The 26387-nt window shown below is 36.4% G+C and overlaps 1 protein-coding gene across 5 annotated transcripts; it reads right to left on the bottom strand.

Annotated features, from left to right (window-relative positions):
- Positions 1-7799: 7799 nt before the first annotated feature.
- LOC113297622 lies at positions 7800-12625 on the bottom strand. Of its 5 annotated transcripts, none has more exons than XM_026546153.1 (12): positions 12363-12625; positions 12243-12277; positions 11482-11572; positions 11276-11369; positions 11037-11167; positions 10514-10805; positions 9623-9720; positions 9412-9543; positions 9252-9351; positions 8905-8994; positions 8634-8689; positions 7800-8310 (listed from the first exon to the last, which is right to left on the bottom strand). In XM_026546153.1, the coding sequence occupies exons 7-12, from the start codon at positions 9632-9634 to the stop codon at positions 8263-8265; spliced, it is 438 nt and encodes a 145-aa protein (XP_026401938.1). In that variant the 5' UTR covers positions 9635-9720; positions 10514-10805; positions 11037-11167; positions 11276-11369; positions 11482-11572; positions 12243-12277; positions 12363-12625; the 3' UTR covers positions 7800-8262. The 5 variants fall into 5 exon arrangements, with proteins under 5 accessions (XP_026401938.1, XP_026401939.1, XP_026401936.1 ...); XM_026546154.1 differs by having other exon boundaries at positions 11512-11572; XM_026546151.1 differs by having other exon boundaries at positions 11276-11572.
- Positions 12626-26387: the final 13762 nt, after the last annotated feature.

The following is a 26387-nucleotide window of genomic DNA, read 5'->3' as shown; positions in this document are numbered from 1 at the left end:
GGGTTATGAATACATGGTATATAGGAATGAGAAGTTGAGGATTGGTGCACGTTGTGCTAATAAGAACAAAGAGGAGAAATGTGACTGGCATTTATATGCTGTGTCTGTTGATGGTGTTGTAGGAAGTCCTTTTATTATCAAGGAACTAAATAATCAGCATACTTGTGTTGGTGGATTTGTTAACATGCCACGGATATCGAAGAAACTAGTTAGTAGCTTGATTATTGATGAAATTAAACAGGATCCTAATAAGAAAACTAAGCATATTATGGAATCTTTTACGAGAGACTTCGGCTTTGACATTAGTCGTTATTATGCATACGCATGTAAGAAGCATGCACTGAATACTTCATGGGGAGAGAACGAGAAATCTTTTATGTTCTTGAACTGGTATAAAAACAAGTTGATTGAAACCAATCCTGGTTCTCACGTGGTTTTGGAAGTTGAAGAAGGGACCAATAATTTTCAGAGGATGTTTATCTGTTTTGAAGCTTGTAGTCGTGGATTCAATTTCTGTCGTCCTGTATTATTCGTTGATGCGGCTCACTTGAAAAGAAAGTACCTTGGTCATATGATGGCAGCAACAGGTCTAACCGGAAATGATAGTAAGGTTTTTATCATTTTTTTATGTTGGTTTCATCATTTTTTTTATGTTGGTTTCATCATTTTTTATGTTTGGTTTTCATCGCATCTTATGCTTGTGTTATGCTTTCTGTTCATGTTACAGAAATCTTCCCTCTTGCTTATGGTGTGGTTTCATCGGAGAATGAAGCGAACTGGAAATGGTTTTTGGATAATTTGAAGAAAGTCCTTTCTCCTTTGCGATCAAAGCTTACTTTTGTGAGTGATCGAGGTATTGGATTGGTAACACAAATTCCTATTGTTTTTCCTGAGGCTTTTCATGGTTGGTGCTACTGGCATATGGAATGCAATATCAATACATGCTTACCAAAGAGTTGCAAAGTTTATAAAAAATATGTATTGGGACTGTTTAAGAAATGTGTGTATGCTTCTACTCATAAAGAATTTTCAAAGAATTGGGATAAGTTGAGGAAGGTTCAAAATCATAAGTTACAAGACTATCTAAGTAGAGCTCCTCTTGATAAATGGGCAAGTTTTTTCTTCAAGGGTCGACGATATGGTAGGTTGTGTTCAAATATTGCTGAGAGTTTCAATGGTTCGGTCGTTGAAGAGAGAGAAGCCTATAGCCATCATGGTTGATGAGATCAGGGTGAAGCTAATGGACCAAATGTGTAAACGTCGCGAGGACTCTGCTAACTTAATGAAATGGCGTCAAACTCTATGTCCAGAATATGAAGCTCTACTCCACGACAACAAGATGCATGGATGTAACTACCAAGTCACCAAGTCGTCGGAATATGTGTTTGAAGTTCATGCTTCATTAACACAGACTGTCAATTTGAAAAGAAGAACATGTTCTTGCAACCGTTGGCGTATTGACGGTTTCCCGTGTGCCCATGTGTCCGTTGCATCATGGTGAATGGAGAAGATCCTTACAATTATGTTGAGCACTACTTTACAGTAAAGTTCTACCGAGAATCGTATAAACATGCAATCAATCTGTTCCCACAGTCGAAAAGCCCGTGACAGTGTCGCCGAAATCGATGGTTTTTGGTCCGAATAATGGACCACAACCAGGACGTCCATCGAAGAAGAAGAGGATTCCTAATACAGGTTCAGTTGCCAATAAGAAGATGAGAACCTGTGGTTCCTGCAAGGTTTTGACCACCCATAATAAACGGACATGCCCTTCTCGTCAGATTTCATGAGAACTTGTAGTCATTTCGACTAGACTACAATATGTGGTTCCTGCAAGTCATCGAATTTTACTCTTAGTTTCGTTTGCTAGACTACAATATGTGTTTCATTTACTATTTCATATTTTTGTTTTAGAAGTAATATGCTGCAGGTGTTTTCATTTTATATTTTGTCTAAGAATAATAAGTTTGATTAAGTTTAAGTTTTTCAGAATTTTTACAGGCCTTTATAGTTTGGTGTAACCGAATCAGGTTTCATCATTTTTTTGATGAAACCAGAAAGGGTTTCATCTTATTTTGGTGGAACCATTGTTTTACTGTCACTTTTTCTTCTATATTTTTTGACAACACAGTAGATGATGTTTTGTCTACTGTTATTGGTGCCGCAAATATATGACACATCATTTATGGATAGTTTTTATAAAAATGAGACATCATATTTCTGTAGACATAAGCTTTTAAGGAAATACAACTGAAATAGCACGAAATCGTTTTTTATATAAACTGTAACCATTTCACAAGTACTTTAAACTTCAACTAAAACTTGAATCTGCAAGGAGAACTGTATGTCAAGGAGTATCATCATTACAATAACCATTTCAAAAGTAATTTAAAATTCAACTAAAACTGAATGTTCAATAGGACGGGCACGACATGCGAGTATTATTCTATATTGTCAAGGAGTATCTTCAACGCCAACTTTGGTCTCATATTATGCACCTTTTCTCGTATATCATCTGTAGACATGTTTCCTTTCAAGAGGCTCTTCATGTAATAGCAAACATGCAGGCCACAATCGTTCCTGAAAAACCAAAACAATGTCTCAATTGTTACAAAGTGACTAGCTGAGAGTGTTCTGATATTAGTATCTATATGTAAAGCATTCGGTTACAAGTGATGTAATGATTTCAAGCATATGCATATGTGAACTATAAACTTCCAAACATAACTTACCCTATTTGTTCACAACATGTAGGGTTGTGCAAAGAGTATGTTGTTGGCTGACTTGCCTGCTGATCACAGGGGAGCTTTGCGTCGTGCTGTGCAAATGCTGATACTATACGTTGTTTCATGCTTTCAGCACTTTTTCTGCATTCCTCTCCCGTGGAAGCCAAGGAGTTGTAGTGATAAAATTCCCCGGTTTCAAAATCAAAAAAGCAATGTCCAATGGTTTACATCTCCAAGTGATGTCAGCAACGGAACGAACAAAAACCGCACGCTATAATCCATTTTGTCGATGAAGCCTTCTATTACAGCACCACATTTCTTTCCTAATGAGTGACATGTCTGAAACAAAATACCAGATAAAAGCTCCTTAATTAGTTACAGACATGCAAGTTTGATGAAACCAAACTTTGTTCCATCAAAATTAACCATATAAACAACATCATTTTTTGTTTTCCACAACTATTTTTTATGCCAAAAAATTTACATTAAAGAATTTCGGAGTAAACTTACATAGGCAAATGTGCTTATAAACACAGCTCTCTGGTACTTTGGAGAACCATCTTGTTTCAACTCATTTTTTTTATGTTGTTTTGCAGCTTCAAAATGTAGAACTCTATAATGTCTCCTGCGACGTCACCCTCTCTCATCAAATTATCCATCATCTTCCCCGATATATGTAATTGAAGATTTAAATGCTCCCACGCCGTTGACCTGTTAATTTTATTTTTTAAAAAGCTAGTCAATGATGGATAAAAAAAGGAGAAACAATGCATAACTTGGAACAAAATTTTGATGAAACCAGTCTTGGTTACATCAGTTATTTCCCAATTACCTTTCATTGTTCTTTCTGAAAAAAGTGGTCACGAGGGGTTTCTCATTTCTGTTGAGTACTTTCAAGATCTTCAAGTTATCAACTGGTTTCAACTTCACCCCCTGTACTTCCTGCACCTTCTTGTTCTCCTTGCACTTACGAGCTGTAACCTTTTCTTCTTTTTTCACACTGGTGTTGTAATCCTGCATTCTGATAGGTGGAACCAAATTCCTTCTGTCTTCCCTCATTCTTGTAACCATGTTACTCATCCTTTGCGCAGCACTGAGTTCTCCCTGTCCTTTCTCTTGACTGTCACACTGCGACAGTCCTAAATCAAATCCAGGTTGTTCATTCTCTAACTCAAGTAAATCATTCGCCATCTTTACAGCTGGGTAGTAGTATACGCTTCCAACATTTGGCTTTGACGACGAACAACCTTTCTTATTGTATTCGTATTCCATTTTCCTGATAACATCTTCATCAATTACAAATTGAGTTTCGTTTTCTTCTTGTTCAATAATTTGCTTCGACGAAGAATCTTTGCTCATTTCAGATTCCACCCGCTCTGCCACCTTGATATCCTCAACGGTATTTGGAGTCAACTCAGTACCCTCTCCTTCTTGTTCATCATTGGTGACTGGCATCGACGAAGAAGCTTTGCTCATTTCAGATTCCACCCGCTCTGCCACCTTGATATCCTCAATGGTATTTGGAGTCAACTCAGTACCCCTCCTTCTTGTTCATCATTGGTGACTGGCATCGACGAAGAAGCTTTGCTCATTTCAGATTCAACCCGCTCTGCCACCTTGATATCCTCAACGGTATTTGGAGTCAACTCAGTACCCTCTCCTTCTTGTTCATCATTGGTGACTGGCATCGATGAAGTAGCTTTCTCCATTTCAGATTCAACCCGCTCTGCCACCTTGATATCCTCGATATTATTTGGAGTCAACTCAGTACCATCTCCTTCTTGTTCATCATCGGTGACTGTCTTCGACGAAGAAGATATGACCTGCTCTTGTTCAGATTCTTGTTCAGATTCTTGTTCATTTATCATGTTAACATCCCTTGTTATAACCTGCAATATTAAGATACCTAAGTTATTTATTTTTCATCTTCCTGTGTCAAAACCTAATGCTGTAAAAATCAAAAACTTCTGAAAGAATAAAAAGAACTGGCCAATTCATCAAACAAATATTAACTTGAAATGATGAAACCAAATCTGGTTCCATCAAAAGAATGATGGAACCAAATCTGGTTTCATCAAAAAAATGATGAAATGTATAAGAAAATTGTAATATATGCGAGTAATTCAATTGTTACTAAGAAAAATCAAATCTATCTTTGTACCAGTTGTTGTTCCCTGTCCTCGGCATCATATTTTCCAGCAGTGATTCTTCTTCTTTAGAAAGAACATATGTAGTATTGGTCCTAAGCTTTTCAATCAATGCTCGTGCAAATTGGTATTTGGCTTTGAAGGAGTTAGCTTCACTGCTAGCACCAACATTTTCTTCATCTTGCACTTTAACCGGCACTTCATTTTCTTCATCTGGCACAACAATTTCCACTTCATCTACGGGATCAGCCAAGCGCATTTCTGATTCGTCATACTGAAGCAAGAATGATCCCTTTCGGTGACCAATATTCTCCTGCAGTACACAAGAAAAATTGGTTTCAGCTAAAAAATTTGATAAATCCAAAACTGGTTTCATCAAAAAAGTAAATGAACAAGAAAATATTTACCAAAATTCGTTTAAAATAAAACAGACGACATACCAAGAAAAGCATTTTTAATGGTAACAAGTAATGGTAAGAACTCATAGCAATAATCTAATAAAACCCTCGAAGATTTCGAATATTGTCTAACAAAAATATCAAATAAAACCCTCGAAGTTATCTAAGAAACAAAAATTCAGCTAGAATTTTTGATGAAACCAAAATTGGTTCCATCAGAAAAGTAAATCTTCTAAGTAAATATTTACCTTAGACCAAAGTTCTGTTTTTTCTTCAAGATTCTCGAAGTTAGACAATACTTGTTGACAGATGTTGCTAAGGTTCCATCTAGCAAACCTCGGATACTTGTCTAGCCCATGCTTTCTTTGTGCGATCTTTGTCATCTCTGCCAACCAATACTGCAAAAAAAAAAAACCAATATTCAAATTAATCATCAAAAACAAGTCGCTTATTATTCAACAACCAATATTGAAAAAAAATACTGAACTTATGAAAAAAAAGAACAAATCTTAACTTACCAGAGGGTATATTACACAAACCAACAACATTTTCTACGTCTGTTCTGTTTGTCATTATCGAATCAAGTACATAGTCATGGAAGACTTCCGGCCAGCACACCTTGTTCATATCAAACACCATATACAAGTACTTTGCTGCGAGAGTCTGCCCACATTTGTTAGGGACAAATACTGAAACCAACAGAAACATTACGAAAAACTTGACAAAGTCATCCGCTCTGGTTTCATCATTTGCGGCTTCCAGCATACGCTTTTCAATATCGGTTTTTTTCGTCTTTTTATTTCCAGCAAAATAATTAGCCACAAAGACGTTAACCTTTTTAACCAGATCTTCATCAATGTCGTCTGCTTCTACATAATTCACCATTTGGAAACCAAAAGTCACAGCAAAATGTTCTGGAATTGTCCGCAAAATCATTTTCCTTGATCTTGCTAATTTGAAACAATACGGGAGCTTACCATCAAGTCTGTTTTCAATTGTACTTAAAAACATTATTACTGCTTTTGTCTTTTTGATGAGCTCATCTTTGTTCATTACGCCATCATAGAACGGCTCAAAGAAACGCCAGAAAGGACATGATTTAAGAGCTTTCAAATGCAGTTGCTTGTTTTTATCAACGCCTTAATTTTCACTGCTAGCTCGCACAAATGATGCAATGAGCACCTGTATGGTTCCTTATCTCTTTTTTTACCTATTGTGAAACCAAAATTAAACCATAAGAGAATAATAAATAATGATGAAACCATAAGACATACTTGTAATGATGAAACCATAAGCACGAACAAAGTGATGAAACCATAAGCATAATTGAAACTTGTATGAAACCATAAGATTACGTAACATAGCGCCAATCTCCACAGTTTGAATTCAAATCAACAGCCAATAACAACTCTAGAAGTAAACCAATAACTAAAAATGATGAAACCAATTTTGGGTTTCATTAAGAAACAGAAAATGATATCTGGTTTCATCGCAAATCTGTTACATCATTCTTGCAGACCTAAACCTAACAAATGAAAAGTGATGAAACCAAAAATGGTTTCATCAAAAAGACCATATTATTATGATGTAACAGATTAACAATTGGTGGAACCAATTTACCAATTGGTTGTAAAATGATGAAACCCAGAATGGTTTCATAAAAAAAAAACAGATTATACTTTGGTTTCATCAAATAAACAACAAATGAAATATGGTTTCATCAAATAGAAAAAAAAAATATCTGGTTGCATCAAATATACAAACAATTGAAATCTGTTTTCATTTGGTTACATCAAACAAACTGAAACCTAAACCTAAACCAAAGAAACGATGTAACCAAATGAAAATAGAACCTAACTTAAGAAATGAAACCTAAAAGCAAACAGAAAACCAACCCATAAATCAAATGAAACCTAATAATCTTTTGAATTCAAACTCGAAATCAACTTGAAAGCAAATTCGATTTCTTACCTTTAGGAGATGGTTTCGCTATTTTCTTTAGCTTTTCATCTTTCTTTTTCGCCTGTTGATTTTGTTTCTTCGCCATTTGTGGTTGAAAAATTAGGTCAGATTTTGTAGCAGTGGTTGAAGTACGCAACCATAGAATAAGAGAAGAAGGTAAAATCGAAAAGATGATGACGAATACAGATTGATTTTGAACGATTTTGGCTTAGGGATGAGCAGATTGATTTTGAACGAATACAGGAACGGATTGATTTTTGAACGAACAAATTGATTTTGAACGAACAGGAGCGGAGGTTTTAAGAAATTTTGTCCGTTACGCAGGTTGTAAAGTAATAAATTAGTAGGTCGTTTTCTTTCTCAGTTTTTTTTTGGATTGAATTAGGGGAGGGTAGTTTAGACAGTTTATGATATTTGAGATTTTTGTATCACTTTTGTTTGGATGGGTTTTTTGTAGATGGGTTATAACCCCAAAGGGGTTATAACCCGCGGACTGTTTTTTTTATTATATTCACAATTCCCTGCACCTACACCAGAATATAGGTATCTAGCCACTCCATTCCCAATTAAATATGAAACCATTATTCAGTCAATTCTATTATAACATATGTATCCATCCATACAATCAATCAATACTATTACAAATGTAAGATGACTGAATTTTAACAAAATAAACTATGGATGACAGGTCTGTCTCTACAATTTTGGGATCAAAGTTGAACATATTTTGGGTTTCTTGTTCAATCAATGTCACCGGACTTCATCATGCATATGCAGTGGATACATTTTCTACAAGAATTTAAGAAATTACCGACAACTTTTTCACTCAAATCATTATGCTTATCCAACTCTGTCATCTTGATTTCCTTATAATGCCACATGAAGTAAATGGACCATCTTTAGGAGTCGGTTTACATACCAAAGAACCAGAACAAAAAACATGAAAAGATCAAGTGGGCACAATTTCCAGACATACCTTTATGGAGCATCTTGTTCCGATCTTTCCACTTCTCTTTAGTCCAGCACCACCTAACATAAAGTTTCCCTTTTCTTCTTCCGAAGATTTGCCAAGTCAGTCTGCAAAGAGAGAGACAATAGAAATAATGAAAAATGTTAGAGACCTGGTGCTATATGTAAAGTAAAAAGGTCAAAAGACAGTTTTCAGTTCAGAAAGTGGATTAACAGTAGTGGAAACATACAGGAAATCAATACCCCAACGATGTGAAATAGGTAAGTTAAAATCCAGATTCAGATTCAAATATTTTAAATTTCATTGGTTGAAGCACATTGAATGGATTAGTTATGTGGATGGGTTCCTTAATGGTAAGTGGTAACAGAATGGTCAAGCTTCTAAAACAATTATTGTACTAACTTCAAGATAAGAAAGTATATAGTCATACCTCATCATATTCTTTATGTTGTACCTTGGGTTGCTTCAAAGGCTTAGCTTTTGCACCTACAAACGAAGAAATTTCCAAATCAGATCAAAGGGATCCTTATCAAGAACATCATAAATGAATAGAGGATTTCAAGAATTTTACTTGGCTTGAGAAACATGATTCGATATGTGATAACCAGTAACAGATACTAAAACTAGACCTGTTATACAAATTTCAAATATGATATTCTTGAGTAAAACGCAAAATTTTAATTGTTTGGAAGTAAAAGTACCAATTAAGATGCTAGAAAACAAATTCTCCGGCTCTGCACCCACCAAAATTTTTAGGATTGCATCTACTTGATCTTTTTCTTTGGCCTCAACTGCAGTTCAAACAAGCAAATGAAGACACAAGTTTGAGCATCATCATAAAGAATATTAGAAACCCTACATACCTCAAATGGAAATAAATCTAGTAAAATTAAAGACAGTTTCAACTTTTGCTATTTTTTTTCCATAATATAAAACTCGGCTGATTTTCTATTTTTTTCCCATGATATAAAGTCTAACCTTGTTCAATATAATGCTTTATAGAATATGAAATCGAATTTGACTAGGGAGAATAAGAGGGTGGACTAACCGGAAGACCAACAATGATACTTAAGACGGAAATCTTGTTGAGTCCGACTTTGGGGTCCTCTAAACTCCCATATGTAGTTCCTTCCATTTACACAAGACAACTTTGATTACAATAGAAAAATAAAGTTTAAGTGTAAAAAGTTCTTAGTGTGCAATCATACCAGATCTCTGACTAGGGTAACTACGCGAAGGTTAAGCGATAAAAAACTTCGCGAGTCTCTGACAGCAATAGCAGTAACCTGTTTAATCCTATGCTGGTAAACATCCCAGTTGTACAACAAAGTGATGGTGACCTGGCACAACAACATCTAATGATTAGCGAAAGAGTTCAAATAAAATATGATAAGAGAGAGTTGGAAGTCACAGATATACCTTTATTATCATCACCTGGTCCTTTAAGAATTATCAGTAATAAGGACCTCTATGCTTGCTTTAGCATTATCGAGATCCTTTTGGAGAAGTGCACTGGCCTGGAAATATTAGCTTAGAAGTTAGTATTCATTGATTTTTGTTGATATAAATACTCGATGTATTGAAATTCTGCGATAAGACATGTGATTGTAGCTCAATACTGATATGAAGTTCACGATAATCGACAAATTTCAAAGTTGAAAAAATAATATTAATTAACCAAATCACTAGGGATGTTCCCTTATGTGGGTTTACTAAGCCAACTAAACCCTTGCTTGATCAAAATAAAAGCTTGATAAGCTTTGGCTCAAGCATCTACAACCAGACCAGTTTTGCTATCTTATCTAATCTGAATAAGCATAAAAATTAAAATGCAGACTTAAAAATGAAACAATAAACAAAACCACCTCTATTACTCTACTTATATTTAGAACCCGGTGTAGTAAGTGTTCATAGACGAGAATCTAAGGGAGATATTGTAGCATCTCTAAGCACAAATGTACCAAAATAGTGTCTCTTTATGTCTGCCTTGTTGGCACTTTCAGATACTCCAAAAACAGCATAGTAATCATGTAAATATCCAAATAAAAAAGCCTGTCATTTTTGTCACTAGACAACATAATGAGTCACTGTCATGTGGGAGAACTATCTGAGGCTACGGGTTTAATCAGATGGAGGAAATGCAATCACAAGATTTAGAGATATTTTCCCAGTCCCACCAACCTAACCTGCTGCTTTAAAATATCAATTCAACTAACATTACTTAACCCCAATATTTTTCCTAGGCAATCAGGGAAACTTACAGTTATACTATAAAATATATGATGACACCATGGGAGATCTGTTACGTACCCAAAGGAAGAGTAAAAAGTAAATCCATGCTCACACTTTCATCTCTAATAACAAATCTTGTTCCTCGACAGGTATGTTGAGTTCTAGATGAACCCGCTGCAAATAGCGCATGTACTGAATCTTGAGAAAGCGAGGTTGAACTGGTTGAAGCCAAACACCGCATCTGAGTTGAAATCCTAAGGACGAGTTGAAAATTACAGATGCTCAACATATAGATAAAATCCACAATGCACGTAAATAAAGCAAGTCATTTTTTTTACTCTCCATATTTTCTTTGCTGCAACTCAACCACCTGCAGCGAACATTGTGTATATGAGCTACAAAAGTTATGGATTCAAGATAAGATCAAGCATGAAAAGAGCGACAAAACTGTCATGACTTATGCTCATATTAGCAATTGCATTGATAATACATGGTAACCTGTAAAACTGGGGCCTACTATAACTCTTCTCAGTATAGGCCATTATCCAGGTTGAAAATCATGATACCCATATCATGAAAGATATAGAAATTCAGTACGGACCTGGATTTTTCTTGTATCTCACGAACGGAAACGGACAAATTTGGTAATAGACCAGGCGAGACTGTTGATAACTGATTGAGGAGAGCTGAGAGTAACACTTCATCGTGAATGCATGCTTCAGGTAGTAAACCCTGAACGAATGAAGTAAGTGGATAAGAAACACGAAAACTGAATATTTCATAATATGTAAGGATGAACAACTCAGAGGGATAATTAGGATCACATGTGATTATTCTCACCTAGAAAAGAGCGGATGATAACACTCCATGACTTGACAACAGAAATTCTGAACTTTTGCATAATCGCATAAGTATGTTGGTAATTGTTATTAAACTACACCAGCAAGCAGGGGTATAATTTGGTTGGTTTTCGAGAAAGAAGCAGGGATGTAATTGTATGATAATTATGTCATCAAACCGTTAGGACGAGAGGGACCAAGACGTACGCAGAAAGAACATTTCAAGTGGATGCTTACAAACGAAGAAAGTCCTTCCTTGAAAAGGCTCGATCCTCCGCAATGCATGAAAGCAATCAACCTGAAAAGTAAATCAAAGCAAGAAATAAGAACATGTGTATAGATAGCCACAAACGAAAGCATACATGGCTTAAAATAAAAGAATTCTTTCAGTACCACTAGCTAAAAGGATACCGCTGAGGGTGGGCAAACTATATGTATAACCACCATATTTCACAACACTGAAAGAAAATTAACTTACACATGATAAAAGGACATTAGTAGTTACAAAAAAATACACATATCACCTTCTATGGACAACTAAAGCAGAAACACAAGTTTTCAGTTTCAAAAATTATTTTAACACTCAATCTACACTGAAAAGACAACAATATTAAGTTAAAACTTAATATATTAACCCCTCTCTCAGCTCACAAACAAAATCCAAGACTCAAAATCTTCCATGACAACACAAACAAGAAAATATCAAAACAAATACTACCATTTTCAGTTGAACAAAAGGTTAAAATCAAAAATTAAATATTTAAACCCTTTAGAGACATGACCAAAATTAAAAATCTCACTTCATAAAATTGAAATTATAAGAATACCCATGATTCAAAACTCTATGAAATCAACTAAACAAGCACAGAAATTGTAAAATCTAGAGAGGAGCATTCGTACGAACTATATTGCTCACAGATTAAGCTTACATCAAACTCAAAACAATCAATAAGGTTAGGGTTTTATACCTGAATCTTTTAGGTGTCTGTACCTCAATCTTTTTCTGCAATTTCAAAATTAAAAATTAAAAATCAATTTCTAGGGTTTAGAAAAACAGAATATACAAATCTGTAAAATGGGTCTCATACCTGAAATTAGATTATTCAAGCTCAGTAAAAACGGGTATTTATTTCCGGTAACATGCTTGAAACAAGTTTTGTTCAACTTAGGATTTGGAATCAGAAGAAGAAGAATAGATCTGAGTTCTAACATGCATATTCATCTACAAAAGGGATTTTCGATCGATTTAGGTATGAATCTATCTTTGATATATTGTAAAGAGGATTTTTTTTCTTGGTTTCTCTCACTCGACTTCTCTCTTTCGGTTTTATCTCTTTGAGCCGAAGTGAAGAGAAGAAAGAAAGAAGAGAAAAGAAAAATAGAGAAAAGAAAGAGATAAGAAGCCTGGCGTTTTTAGGGGCCATCTCAAAGGATTTAGGGGCCATCAATTTATACCCAGCCAAAGACTCTAGTTAAGGGGTACCCTATATGATATTGAAGTTACATAAATGCCCTTATGGTAAAACCGTATAAAAACCAAATCAAAAACAATTGTACTCATTTCAACTCTTCTTCTTCCAGTTTCATATTATCTTCCGATTGTGGAAGAAAAAAAAAAAATTCCTCGTTCAACCGAAACATCGCCGCGAATCGTAAAATTAAAACATCGTCGATTCGATTATAAAACAATGGATAAGAGAAATGAAACCCACAGACCTAGAACCAAAAATGTTGCTCGGGGTATCGATCCAAACATTGGAATTTTAGCATGAAATAAAGAAATTCTTGCTGCAAATGAAGAAGAACGCGAAGAACGCGAAGAACAAGTACCCGGCAATGTAGTCGGTGGTGGCGATTCCGAGACTCAAACACTTCGTCAACTTCAAATGGCCCCAATTAGGTAAGAATCTATCATTTTTGGGGTTTATTTCGCTTTAATTCGTCGAATCGAGAAAAAAATTCTAGGGTTTTCGGTTATTTATCCAGATTCGGACGATATGCATGCTCATTTACTTCCGAATGTAGTCGTGTTCTTCATTTTTCAAGAACATCGACAGTATTCGGGAGAAAGATTTGATGATTATCTGCCGAATATTGGTGGCCATATCTTCCTGGATACAAACTGCTAATAATCGGTAGTTTAATGAATTTTTTGGCTACCGAATATATTTAAGTAGACACAAAGTATTCGGAAGAACACTCACTACCGAATGTATATATTGAAAAAATCTCAAAATTTATGATATCGGAAAAATCCCATTTTGGGGCCAGTATTTATTCGGAAGACAATATAATGTTTTATGCCTCCGATTGTGTAGGATAAAATTTTAGAGTTTCTGAACTCCAGTTGATGAATATTCGGTTGTAAACGTGTTTAGTTATATTCCGATTGTTTTTCATTCGGAAAAAATATGTGTCTTCTTACTTCCGAATTTGTACATTCGGGTTATAGAGGTGCACTTTTTCTTCCGATTGTGTAGGATGAAAAATTTACAGCTTCTGAACTCCAATTGATGTATATTCGGTTGCAAATATGTTTAGTTAGCTTCCGATTTTTTTGTATTCGGGAACAATATGTGTCTTCTTACGTCCGAATGTGTACATTCGGGTTATATTTCCATACTTTGTCTTCCGATTGTATAGTTTGTAAATATTGTTCCTTTCTTTGTTGTTTAGACAAAGTCGAGAAGGGAGGAAGAAAGTGACATCTAGTGCTAGGAGGCAAAGGAGTGCCAAAGATAATTCAGGTGCTCAACAAAGCGAACAAGAATAAAGCAGTCAACAAGGAGTGCAACCAACTGTTGAACAACAAGGCAGTGAACAAGGGGTGCGACCAAGTGTTGAACAAGCCGCTCAACAAAGTGCAGGACCAAGTGTTGAACCAGTTGATCCAGTGGCAAGAGTAGAAGAAGAAGGACAACCAAGTGGTACCCAAAAGCCAAAAAGGAAAAGATGTTGTAAGGAAGGATATTGATAAGAAAGCATCACATCTTGTCCCTCAGCACTTGAAAAGAAGGGTATTCCAGCAGGCACAATCCTTGGACTACCAGCGGATGGAAGAAAATTGCTATTGGATACAAAGACTCATGGGCCAGAGAAATATATGAAACCGAGGTAATAAAATTACTATTTTTTATTAATGTATTGTCTATGTGTTATATCGTAATACTTGTATTAAGGATTTTTTTATGTACTTTAATAGGATCATCAAGATGCGGTCCGTCTACTCAAACCTACCGCCGCACCAACAAAAATGCTTGCGTGGCCTTTATCCGGTAAATGTGAAAGGTTCAAGACAATTGTTGCCAACTCGGGGTTAGCTAATGCCGCCGAGAATTCATTATTGGAACATGATCGTGTGGCCATATCGGCGTTCGTGGAGAGAATGTATCCTGAGACCGATACTTTCCATATGTCGTTTGGGGAGATGACGATCACCCCGGATGATGTTGTGCAGATTCTTAACCTTCCCGACCAAGGCACAGCTGTGAAGTTTAACTACACAAAGCAGTTAAGTTGGGCACAACTTTACTCTCTAACTAACAAGTGCTTAGGTTGGGATGAAGAGACAACAACAACAGAGTTTAAGAGGCATGCCAGTTATAGAACAAGACAGATCAACATTACAGCTTTGATGAATTTGTTCCGAGGCACCTTGGAGAAGGAAAAGAATGGAACGTTAAATGATGAGCAAGTGAACCACGCTGCCACTGCATATCTCCTCTGTGTATTGGGATGTGTCATATTACCCAATACTTTTGGCAATCGGATCGACGCCAACCTTATACAACTTTTGGATCCTCTCCATGAAGTCGGTGACTATTCTTGGGGCACGGCATGCCTAGCATTCTTGATGGAAGAGTTGAGAAAGGCGTCGAGGCTAGGAACCTGCCAAGTTGCTGGGAACGTGGCTCTATTGCAGGTTTTTTCTTTAACTCTATAACTCACTCTATAGTTATTCGGTAGACAATACATATGACGCATATTCATAACTCCAAAGGACGCATATTCGGTAGGAATTGATCCATCTTATTTTCCGAATGTTTGTTATTCGGTGGCTAGGTACTTAGTTTTATTTACGATTATATATAATCGTAAATATGTTTTTGATATTACCACCGAATATACAGGCCAGAAAAACTAGAGGTTACTGAACTCCAAAGGACGCATATTCGGTAGGAATTGATCCATCTATTTTCCGAATGTTTGTTATTCGGTGGCTAGGTACTTAGTTTTATTTCCGATTATATAAATCGGAAATATTTTTTGATATTACTACCGAATATACAGGCCAGAAAAACTATAGGTTACTGAACTCCAAATGACGCATATTCGGTAGGAAATGATCCATATCTATTTCCGAATGTTGGTATTCGGTGATAGGTACTCAGTTTTGTTTCCGATTATATAATCGGAAATTATGTTTGGAAATTACTACCGAATATACACAATCTATTTACTAAAACTTGATTTCTTATGTATATAGGCATGGATCTATGACCACTTCCCTATCCTGAAGTTGGCCGGAGAGAACCCGGGGTGGTGCAAAGGTACTCCTAGAGGAACAAAGTATATATTTGAAGACAACCGTTCTAGGACAAAGAGCAGCAGTTGATTCGCATGAGGGAGATTTTGGACCAATTGAAGGCCTCGGACGTATGCTTTGATCCATACAAGGAAGATCGAGTCAGTGGGCATATAAATGTTCGGTCGGACTTGTCCCTTTATTTTGGACCATTGTGGCACCCCACAGGATATGTGATGTATAACCCCTCTAGGGTGATGCGACAACACGGGTATATACAAACAACCTCTGGAGAAAATGGGGGATTACTACAAATTGGAGTTGGAGTTGTTCTTCTAGTGGTGAAATCTCACGATTGTTCACACAGGCCCACCTACTGTTCTTGATAACTGGGATAAGAGGAATGACTTCATTATCGACACTGGTAGACGAACCACCGAGGTGATGAAAATTCTCCAGACTATATGAGTTGGTATAACAAGGTATCACATCCTTTGGTTATCCGTGAAATCAAATCCAACACTACTGCGGCGGGTTCAAGTTATAATTGTATCATCAAAGACAAACCAGCTGGTTATGATAGACTGGTGCGTGTTCTTATATTTTTGTTCATTTATATTATTCCTATAAATCTTAGGTAATTACCGTTTGATGTTATGTCATTACGTATAAAAAACAGGTGAATAGGTTCAAGCGTGTTTCCAAAATGTTAACTGCATGCTTGAAGAGCGGAGATCCCATGCCAGCTGAGAAGATCAAAGAGGCTAGAGATCTAGTTGATAATATGGATAACGAAGATTATGCTGCCCAGTTTGGGGAGAAAGTCACGAAGAGGCATCAGCCCAAGGTGGCAGTATCAAAGACGGGTAAAAGAACTCGAGCTTCATCGAGCGCTGAAGCTGCTCCAACTGAAGGTGCTCAAACTGAAGGTGCTCAAACCCGTGGTCGTGCAGGACTGGGAGGTAGTCACGGTCGTAAAGTAAAGAAGAGCAGATAAATGACAATGATTTTTGTTGTACATTCGGAAATTTGTTTGGGTAACTAAGTTAGACAAGTTCAAATGACAATGATTTGTGTGGTATATTCGGAAGTTTTGGTAACTAATTTAACTTCCGATTATTTCAAAGACAAAATTTGAAAAGTATAAGTTTTTCCAAATTCTGATTTTTGGGCCATCGTACATTCGGAACTTTATAAAAAACCTATCCTCCGAATATCACAAGTTCAAAACAAACCACGCCATGGCTCCAGGTGGTTCCAAGGGCCAATATTGAAGGTTAGACATCCCATATTCGGAAGTTTTGGTAACTAATTTAACGTCCGATTATTTCAAAGACAAAATTTGAAAAGTATAAGTTTTTCCAAATTCTGATTTTTGGGCCATCGTACATTCGGAACTTTATAAAAAACCTATCCTCCGAATATCACAAGTTCAAAACAAACCACGCCATGGCTCCAGGTGGTTCCAAGGGCCAATATTGAAGGTTAGACATCCCATATTCGGAAGTTTTGGTAACTAATTTAACGTCTTATTTCAAAGACAAAATTTGAAAAGTATAAGTTTTTCCAAATTCTGATTTTTGGGCCATCGTACATTCGGAACTTTATAAAAAACCTATCCTCCGAATATCACAAGTTCAAAACAAACCACGCCATGGCTCCAGGTGGTTCCAAGGGCCCATATTGAAGGTTAGACCCAATTCGGAAGTTTTGGTAACTAATTTAACTTCCGATTATTTCAAAGACAAAATTTGAAAAGTATAAGTTTTTCCAAATTCTGATTTTTGGGCCATCGTACATTCGGAACTTTATAAAAAACCTATCCTCCGAATATCACAAGTTCAAAACAAACCACGCCATGGCTCCAGGTGGTTCCAAGGGCCATATTGAAGGTTAGACATCCCATATTCGGAAGTTTTGGTAACTAATTTAACTTCCGATTATTTCAAAGACAAAATTTGAAAAGTAAAGTTTTTCCAAATTCTGATTTTTGGGCCATCGTACATTCGGAACTTTATAAAAAACCTATCCTCCGAATATCACAAGTTCAAAACAAACCACGCCATGGCTCCAGGTGGTTCCAAGGGCCATATTGAAGGTTAGACATCCCATATTCGGAAGTTTTGGTAACTAATTTAACGTCCGATTTCAAAGACAAAATTTGAAAAGTATAAGTTTTTCCAAATTCTGATTTTTGGGCCATCGTACATTCGGAACTTTATAAAAAACCTATCCTCCGAATATCACAAGTTCAAAACAAACCACGCCATGGCTCCAGGTGGTTCCAAGGGCCATATTGAAGGTTAGACATCCCATATTCGGAAGTTTTGGTAACTAATTTAACGTCCGATTATTTCAAAGACAAAATTTGAAAAGTATAAGTTTTTCCAAATTCTGATTTTTGGGCCATCGTACATTCGGAACTTTATAAAAAACCTATCCTCCGAATATCACAAGTTCAAAACAAACCACGCCATGGCTCCAGGTGGTTCCAAGGGCCCATATTGAAGGTTAGACATCCCATATTCGGAAGTTTTGGTAACTAATTTAACGTCCGATTATTTCAAAGACAAAATTTGAAAAGTATAAGTTTTTCCAAATTCTGATTTTTGGGCCATCGTACATTCGGAACTTTATAAAAAACCTATCCTCCGAATATCACAAGTTCAAAACAAACCACGCCATGGCTCCAGGTGGTTCCAAGGGCCATATTGAAGGTTAGACATCCCATATTCGGAAGTTTTGGTAACTAATTTAACGTCCGATTATTTCAAAGACAAAATTTGAAAAGTATAAGTTTTTCCAAATTCTGATTTTTGGGCCATCGTACATTCGGAACTTTACAAAAACATTATCCTCCGAATATTACAAGTTCAAAAAAAACTGTTTCCTGGAACCAAACAACACCATAATCGGAAAGAAAGTTGACTCATAAAATAACCGAATATTACAATCGGTAGGTTGTTTAACAAAATAATCTACCGATTTCGTATAATCGGCTAGTTTTTATATTAATAATACTCCGATTACATCCATTACATAAAGTTCAAACGGCCTTAACCTTACAATTTCGTCAAAAGCACCTAAATCCATACTCCTAATTGACCATAAAAGTATTAAAACAGATCATAACTTCCAGTGACCATAGAAATTGTCCCTCTTGATTTTGTAGCATCCTTCATGTTCAAATCGTTTCCCGTAGAGGTCCACATACCGGCGATCCGCAAGATTTCTCTGAAATTACGAATGAGTAACAAGTTAGTACTAACTTTTGTTAATGTGAATTGGAGTTACAGAGATACTTACTCGTTTTTCATACGTCCACCAAGGAAAAGCGTTCCTAACAAACCGTTCCTCATCTTCAAGTTTGTCAATCTCCTTATCTAGCGCATTCTTTCTCATCTTAATGTCATTGGATGATCTTCGAATTCGATTACCATCTAAGGCCTCAAATACCATTAAGATACGGTTCCATATCTGCTCTTCGGATTCCGATTTGTGGAGCTTGTGAACACGATCATGAGTAGTTACCACAACCCACGCTCTATAAATAGCACAATCTTCTTCTTCGGCAAAAGCAATATCCATGTTTTTTGTTATGAAAATTAAAACTGAAGAGAGGAAAGAGTTTGGTGCAATTGGGGTGATAGATATGAGTTTTTTTATATAGGTTTAGGGTCCAACGGCTCTTTTTGTTTTTCCCAAAAACTCCAACGGCTAATTTGACGAAAGTTGAATGTGGAGAAACCAATAATCGGTAGGTATTGGATTTAGCATATCTACCGATTATGGTAGCTTTCAAAATTTGAATTTGCGGCAACTTATAATCGGTATGTTTTGTAATATATTTAACTCCCGATTAACGCTGAATCCAAAACACGAACCATGAAATACTGCACCTCGTCGGAAGTATGGGAACGATTTTGGCTTCCGATTGCATTCGGAGGGTAACAATGTTATCATATCCTCCGAATATATAAGGGTAATTTCGCCATTACGAATTACGCGAGATAAGGGCTGGCTACATTTTCCCTTTGGGTGACCTTTTTTGTTTTATTGTTGGCCCCTAAATCCTTTTGAGTGGCCCCTAAAAACGCACATATAAGAAGAATCTGAAGAGTTAGATTTTTATCAAAAGAAATAAATATTAGTGTCTAAATTTAAAGACAAAACAATATGAATTTAATGTATTGTCTAAATTTTGGACAACCCAAATAAATGGGGGAACCCAAAATAAATGGTGGGAACCAAAGCTATCATGTAAATTAAATTTCAAAATAATTTGGTGTGAGAAAATGATATGGGTGGGAATTTGTGAGGGAAATAATTTGAGAGAAATTATAGAAAATTGGAAAGAGAGGGAATTTTGGTGTTTTGGAGGGAAATATAATGGAATTAAAATAGTAAATTGATATATGTAAAAATAAGTTATAAGTATTTACGACACTTCTAAAAAAAATTTAAGACACTTGTATGAGTAATTGAAAAATCAGAATTAAAGCAACTCATATTTTTAATTTGAGACTCTTATATGAGTGGAAGCACTAAAGACATGTATATGTGTCTCGAACCCAAAAATCAATATGTCTCAAATCAGGCCATATGGTGTAGTGAATGACCTTTATGAGGTATGTTTCGAAAAACCCAGTTAGTGTTTAGTTTATTGTGTTGATTTAGTTAGATTTGTATCAAAAATTAGGGTTTTGGATCGAAATTGAAACTGAAATTTGTGCGTTGCATGTGAGTTACGGTTGATAATTACTCCAGTTTCAACTGTAACTATGGTTTTTGTTGATGATACGGTTCGTAATAACTGAAATACCAACCGTAAGTTCTTGAATTTATGAGAAATTATTCAATTACGTTTTTTTTTGCAACTGTAAGTAGCTTACGGTTGGTCTCGTGTGTTGAGTTACGAACCGTACATTGTTCTGTAACTTTCATTTGGTTTCTACGGTTTGTAATTCCATCAATGTTATCAACCGTATTTGAGTTACGACTTGTAACTCAACATCCATTACCAACCGTAGAACATCCTGTATGTTAGTATTTGGCCAAAGAAAACTTACGGTTGAAAACTAAGATAAAATACCAGTCGTAGTTTAGTTACAGTTGATCTCGATACATCAGTTACCAACCGCATCGTTGATACGGTTGGTATCGATTCAATATTTACCAACCATGTGAGTGGTACGGTTGGTCTATGTTCATTGGTTACAAACCGTAACTATGCAGGCTCACCATTTTGTTTTGTTTTTGGTTGTCTATGTTATTTGTTTTACCCTTAGTAAATCAATCAATTGTAATGTTTGTGTAGGAAGAAAAAGAGAGGAAATTACTTAACCCCGATTGATCATACGCCCACCCCTCGCGGTGACAAGCATTTAGGGGTTAATAATAGAGGTATCCACAAGAATGACAAGAAGATGAAGAATAAGTTTGAAATTAAGTTGAGGGAACAACCTGTGGATGAATCTGCAGTTGAGTTAGAAGGAGTGGAACATAATGATCAAGAAGAGGTCGGAGTCGAAACTAACCGTGAAGGCAACGAAAATGAAATTGTGGAGGAAGAAACTAATAATGATGAAGATGAAGAAGAATCTAAAGAAACCGATGATGATGGAGGGGAGGAAAAATAAGCAAATGATGAGGAGGAGGAAGATGAAGAAAATGATGAAGAGGAGGCCGATGAAGAAAATGATGAAGAAAAGGAAGATGAAGAAAAGGAAGAAGAAGAAAATGATGAAGAGGTAGAAAATGATGAAGAGGTAGAAAATAGCAAGGGAAAAGAGGTAGTTGTAGCTGCACCTCCAAGGCAAAAGAAAGAAAAGAAGTCGAGAAAGGAGCCCGCACCGAAAGGGATGCATATTCCTAAAGGCAAAGATTTGTTGTTGCCACTGAAGAAGAATAAAAGACCTTGGGGCGAGGCCCCAGATAAGTCTTCAATCTTATTTGGTTATACCGGTTCCTGGTCCGCAAAAGTCTGTCAGACAAGGGTATGTATTTTGTTACTTTTCTTAAAACATTCATTATTTTGATACATTTTGTTTGTTTATTTCAGTTCACCATAATATGCTTATACTTTTGTATATTTGTTTTCTTAGGACCACGCAAGATGCGATAAATTACTCAAGCGTCAAAGGGGTAAATATTGGCCATTAAGTAAAGAATGTGCTTCGGTTCGCAATCTAGTGGTTAGTACAGGACTAGGGCCTGGAATTCTTCATTTGCAATCGGAATATGATAGTGTTGTGGTCTCTGCCTTCAGGGAACGATATTGGCTTGAAACCGATACGTTTCATCTTCCGTTTGGAGAGATGACAATAACACCGGACGATATGAAGCAAATTACTGACCTTGAAGTTGAAGGACAATCTGTGTTTGAAGGTTTCGATAACAACATGTCTTGGACTGACCTTTATATCCTTGTTCAAGAAACACTTGGTCGGGGGAAAGATGAAACTGAGATGGAGTTTCAGTTGGCTGGTGGTTATGACCCTGCTGAACCACATAAACCCAAAATCATCAAAAAGCTATTGTTGAAGAATCTGAGGACCAAGTTTGAAGGAACAGCAGCAAAGGAAAGGTCAGGTGATGGATGAAACAACAGTTAGGCGTACAGCCACAACGTATTTGTTGTATTCTCTTGGGACCGTATTATTTCCCGATAACTCGGGAAATAGGGTCAATGTTCATTACCTACAATTGTTGAAGAATTTGGACAACATCAAAAACTATTCGTGGGCCACTGCAACCCTTGCATATTTACTTGACAGCCTAAGAAAGACCTCTAGGGTTGGAGCTACTGAAATTGCCGGGAATGTTGCGCTTCTAATGGTAAGTTTGGTTACATTTTTATTCGTTTGTTATATTTTTAGTAATGTGTCAATTGTTTATACTTAATTTATTTTTTAGGCATGGGTTTATGACCACTTTACGAGCCTGAGACCTCCTACTGAGTGGGAAGAACATGACTATGGCCCCACGGGAAAGAAGTTCAAGTTCACTAGCAGACAACTAAGGAACAAAGAGGAGAAGCTCATTCAAATGAGGGAGAAAATAGATGCTTTCACTATTGAAGATGTTATCTTTGACCCTTATTTGAGGATTGAAAATAGAGTTGATGTTCGTAGGTTCACAGAGACCGCAGGTTACAATGGACCATTGTATCATCCCACAGGTTACGTTATGACCAATCCTCGTCGAACTCTACGCCAAATTTCTCATATTCAACAAAGGGTTGTAAAGGAAAACTTCAAATTATCCAAGGAAGTATCCGAGACAAAAGGCCCCACCATTGTGCTCAACTACGGGCCAACTCCAACGGTTGATGCTTGGAACAACCGCCATGAAGAAAGATACCAACTCGCAGCGGGAGAGGCAATTCCTTGTAACAACACGAAAGAAGTCACTGCTGATTACATGGGTTGGTATTCTCATTTTGGCCATCCATATGTGATCAATAATGATCCGGAGGCCCAACCATATATTCAATAGGCTATGGCTCAAAGGAAGGCAGTCGACGAGACTAAAGACAAAAAAGGTCTATTTGGTTTGACTTGGAAGAAGCTATATTTCATGTCGGTGCGTAATTTTGTTATCCTCATGACTTTGGATTTTAAGATTAATGGTTATTATGAAATAATCTCTTAACACTCTTTTTGATATGTGAATAGAAAGAGCGAGGACAAGCTTTGTAAAATAGCATGACTTCATGCATCCATCGTAATGGTGTGCTTAAAGCTCGTGAACAAAAGATCTTGCAAGACCAAATAAGGAACATGCATAATCCAAACATGGCAGAAATGTATGAGGGGTTGGTCACGGACGAAAGAGGCTTAAAGAGGAGTAGAAACTCTCTTGGAGGTGAGGGTAGTAGCCGTCATCAACCTTCATCTAGCAGCGAAGAGACAAATGATGAAGAGGTGGTGCACGGTGTGGGCACTAGCCAAAGAGGTGTCGTGGTCGCGGTAGTCGCGGTGGTCGTCGTGATGGTCCTAAAACTCGTGGTGGTGGTCCTAAAACTCGTGGTGGTGGTAGCACCAACAAAAGGGGTCGTGGTGGCCGTCATGCTTAGTTATGGATTTATGTTAGTTGTGTGTGGTTAGTTATGAATTTCGACTTATGGATATTATGACAAACTAATAGTTGTGTATTAATTATGGATTTTAGCTTATGTAATTTAGCATATGGATATTAACTATGAATTTGAAGTTATTTGTGTTAGTTATGGATTTAAACTTTTGAATATTGTCTATGAATTTGAAGTTATTTGTGTTAGTTATGGATTTAAACTTATGTATGTTTGTTTGTGACAGTTTTGGTCTGAAATTTTGAGTTACAAAGTCAATTACGGTTGGTAACTATTTTTTGTTATGAACCGTTGCACAGGCTGGAACAAGCATTTTTTACTAACTTAAGTTACGGTTCGTAAAAATTTATCGAGACGAACTGTAGAGAAATTTACGGTTGGTAACTCTTTCACCCTAACCAACCGTAAAACATCTTGTAACCTATAACTTTGATTACGGTTCATTTTGAGTCACAGTTACCAATCGTAACTCTGTATATTTTGATTTTGACAGGTTTACGGTTGGTAATCTTTCCGGCTAAGGAATCGTAACTCTGGGATTCAGTTTTCTCCAGAGTTACGGTTTATCATCTCTAAATAATTACGAACCGTAACTTCCGAATTCAAAATTTTACGGAGTTACGGTTCGTGAGGTGCTTACAGTTACCAACCGTAACTAAACTTTTGGCAGGAAAAAAAATAATTGTTTGCACTGACATGTCCTTGTGCAATTCGAAAATATAGCTGTTGAGACCTTCAACAACTTCATTTTCAAAAAATAGACCCGTTATTGAAATGTCCTTGCACCAACAACTTCATTTCTTTTTTGTTATAAATATATACTTATCCTCCTTGCTAGAAGTTACACTTCCACATGAATCATCTCTTACCTTAAACTAGATTATGGCTCTAAACCCCGAATTCACTTTGGAAAAAGATTTATGTATTTGCCGCAACTTTGTTCTATGCTATCCAAAAAGAGGGGAAGAACGACGTCGATGTGGTTCTGTGAGTACAAGTTATTTGAGAACTCTTTTTGAAAACTTTTGTTCCGAAACAGGTAACCCTAATCACCGCGATGGAATTATGTTGTATGTTCGATATGGAACTATTAGGGATAACCTTAATTGTTGCATTTCGTTCCTTTGTTCCTATTTCTTAGCCTTCAATTTTGTTCTTGCGTTGTAGATGTTAGCCAAAGTAGAAGCATTTTGTGGGTTTCTTTCTTTTAAGTGAGCGAAAAATAAGTTTTATTTTATATATATATAATGGTCGGATCTTCGAACAGCATGACAATCATAATACGCATAGTTGTGTTAAAATAGAATACCTGATGAAGCCATCGATTGAATCCAAGAAATCCTCCAAAGCTGCAAGCACACCCGTAGAACAGAATATAATGGAATATCTTGGTTTCTCCTTCTTGACCCTTTTGTGTAATGAATAATAAAATTCTCGAACCCTATACTGATGGCTATAAAGTTCCTTTTATAGGTAGAAGGAGGAACAAGGTTCTTAGGGTTAGAGTTAGCATTCAATCTCGACCGTCCATCAAGGAAGAGATATAGGAAATAAACCCAAGAAATGGTAACCAATATATTTATAAATATTCTCAATTAACAAAAAGATAATACATGGGCCCACATGATATTTTATATGCATAGAAATATTCTTACATTCTCCCACTGGTCCATGTAATAATTTATCTAATGGTTAATTATAGAAAAAAACATAAGGGCGCATAATTGCTAGACATATTTAATGGTTAAACGTGATACCTTAACCAAGCAAATTACTTATGCGAGTCATGGCGGTGGCACATTGTCCTGTTATCAACATGTTCCCTTCCATGTACCACAACACAAGCAACTTACTTAATCAGGCCTTAAATAGGGATATCATAATGGTCCAGTAATGTCTTCAAAAGAAAACAATTTATGTTAACATTCATCCAATAACATAAAAGTATACTAAAGTGGATACAGAAATAAGTTCAGAACAATAACAATAATAAGATCTCAATAAGTGTTCAAACATAAGAAAAAGTCTAAGTGAAACTAATTGTTTGTTACTCCCTCAAGACCCATGTTTCCAACATGTTCCACAAAGGTCTTAGGAGGTAACGCCTTCGTAAATGCATCTGCAATCATAAGTTTTGTGCCTATGTGTTTAATGAACAACTTTTTCATCTGAACAACTTGCTTCACACATAGGTACTTTAGATCCATGTGTCTTGAACCCTTAGTATATCTAGCGTGCTTTGAAAAGAATACTGCTGCGGCATTATCACAGTAAAGTTTCACAGGTGCGGAGGCGAAATTTAGGTCTCCAAACATTGAGATGAAATTCCGCAGCCATAAACAGTGATTTGTAGCCTCATAACATGCTACAAATTCAGCTTCCATTGTTGAGCCAGTGAGAATAGACTCTTTTGCACTTTTCCATGATATTGCTCCTCCAGCTAATAGAAAAATATATCCAAAAGTGATCTTTCGAGTATCATTACATCCCATGAAA

Source organism: Papaver somniferum, chromosome 7 (genome assembly GCF_003573695.1).
Source record: "Papaver somniferum cultivar HN1 chromosome 7, ASM357369v1, whole genome shotgun sequence".
Taxonomy (NCBI): domain Eukaryota; kingdom Viridiplantae; phylum Streptophyta; class Magnoliopsida; order Ranunculales; family Papaveraceae; genus Papaver; species Papaver somniferum.
This window is presented reverse-complemented; position numbering and strand designations above follow the sequence as displayed.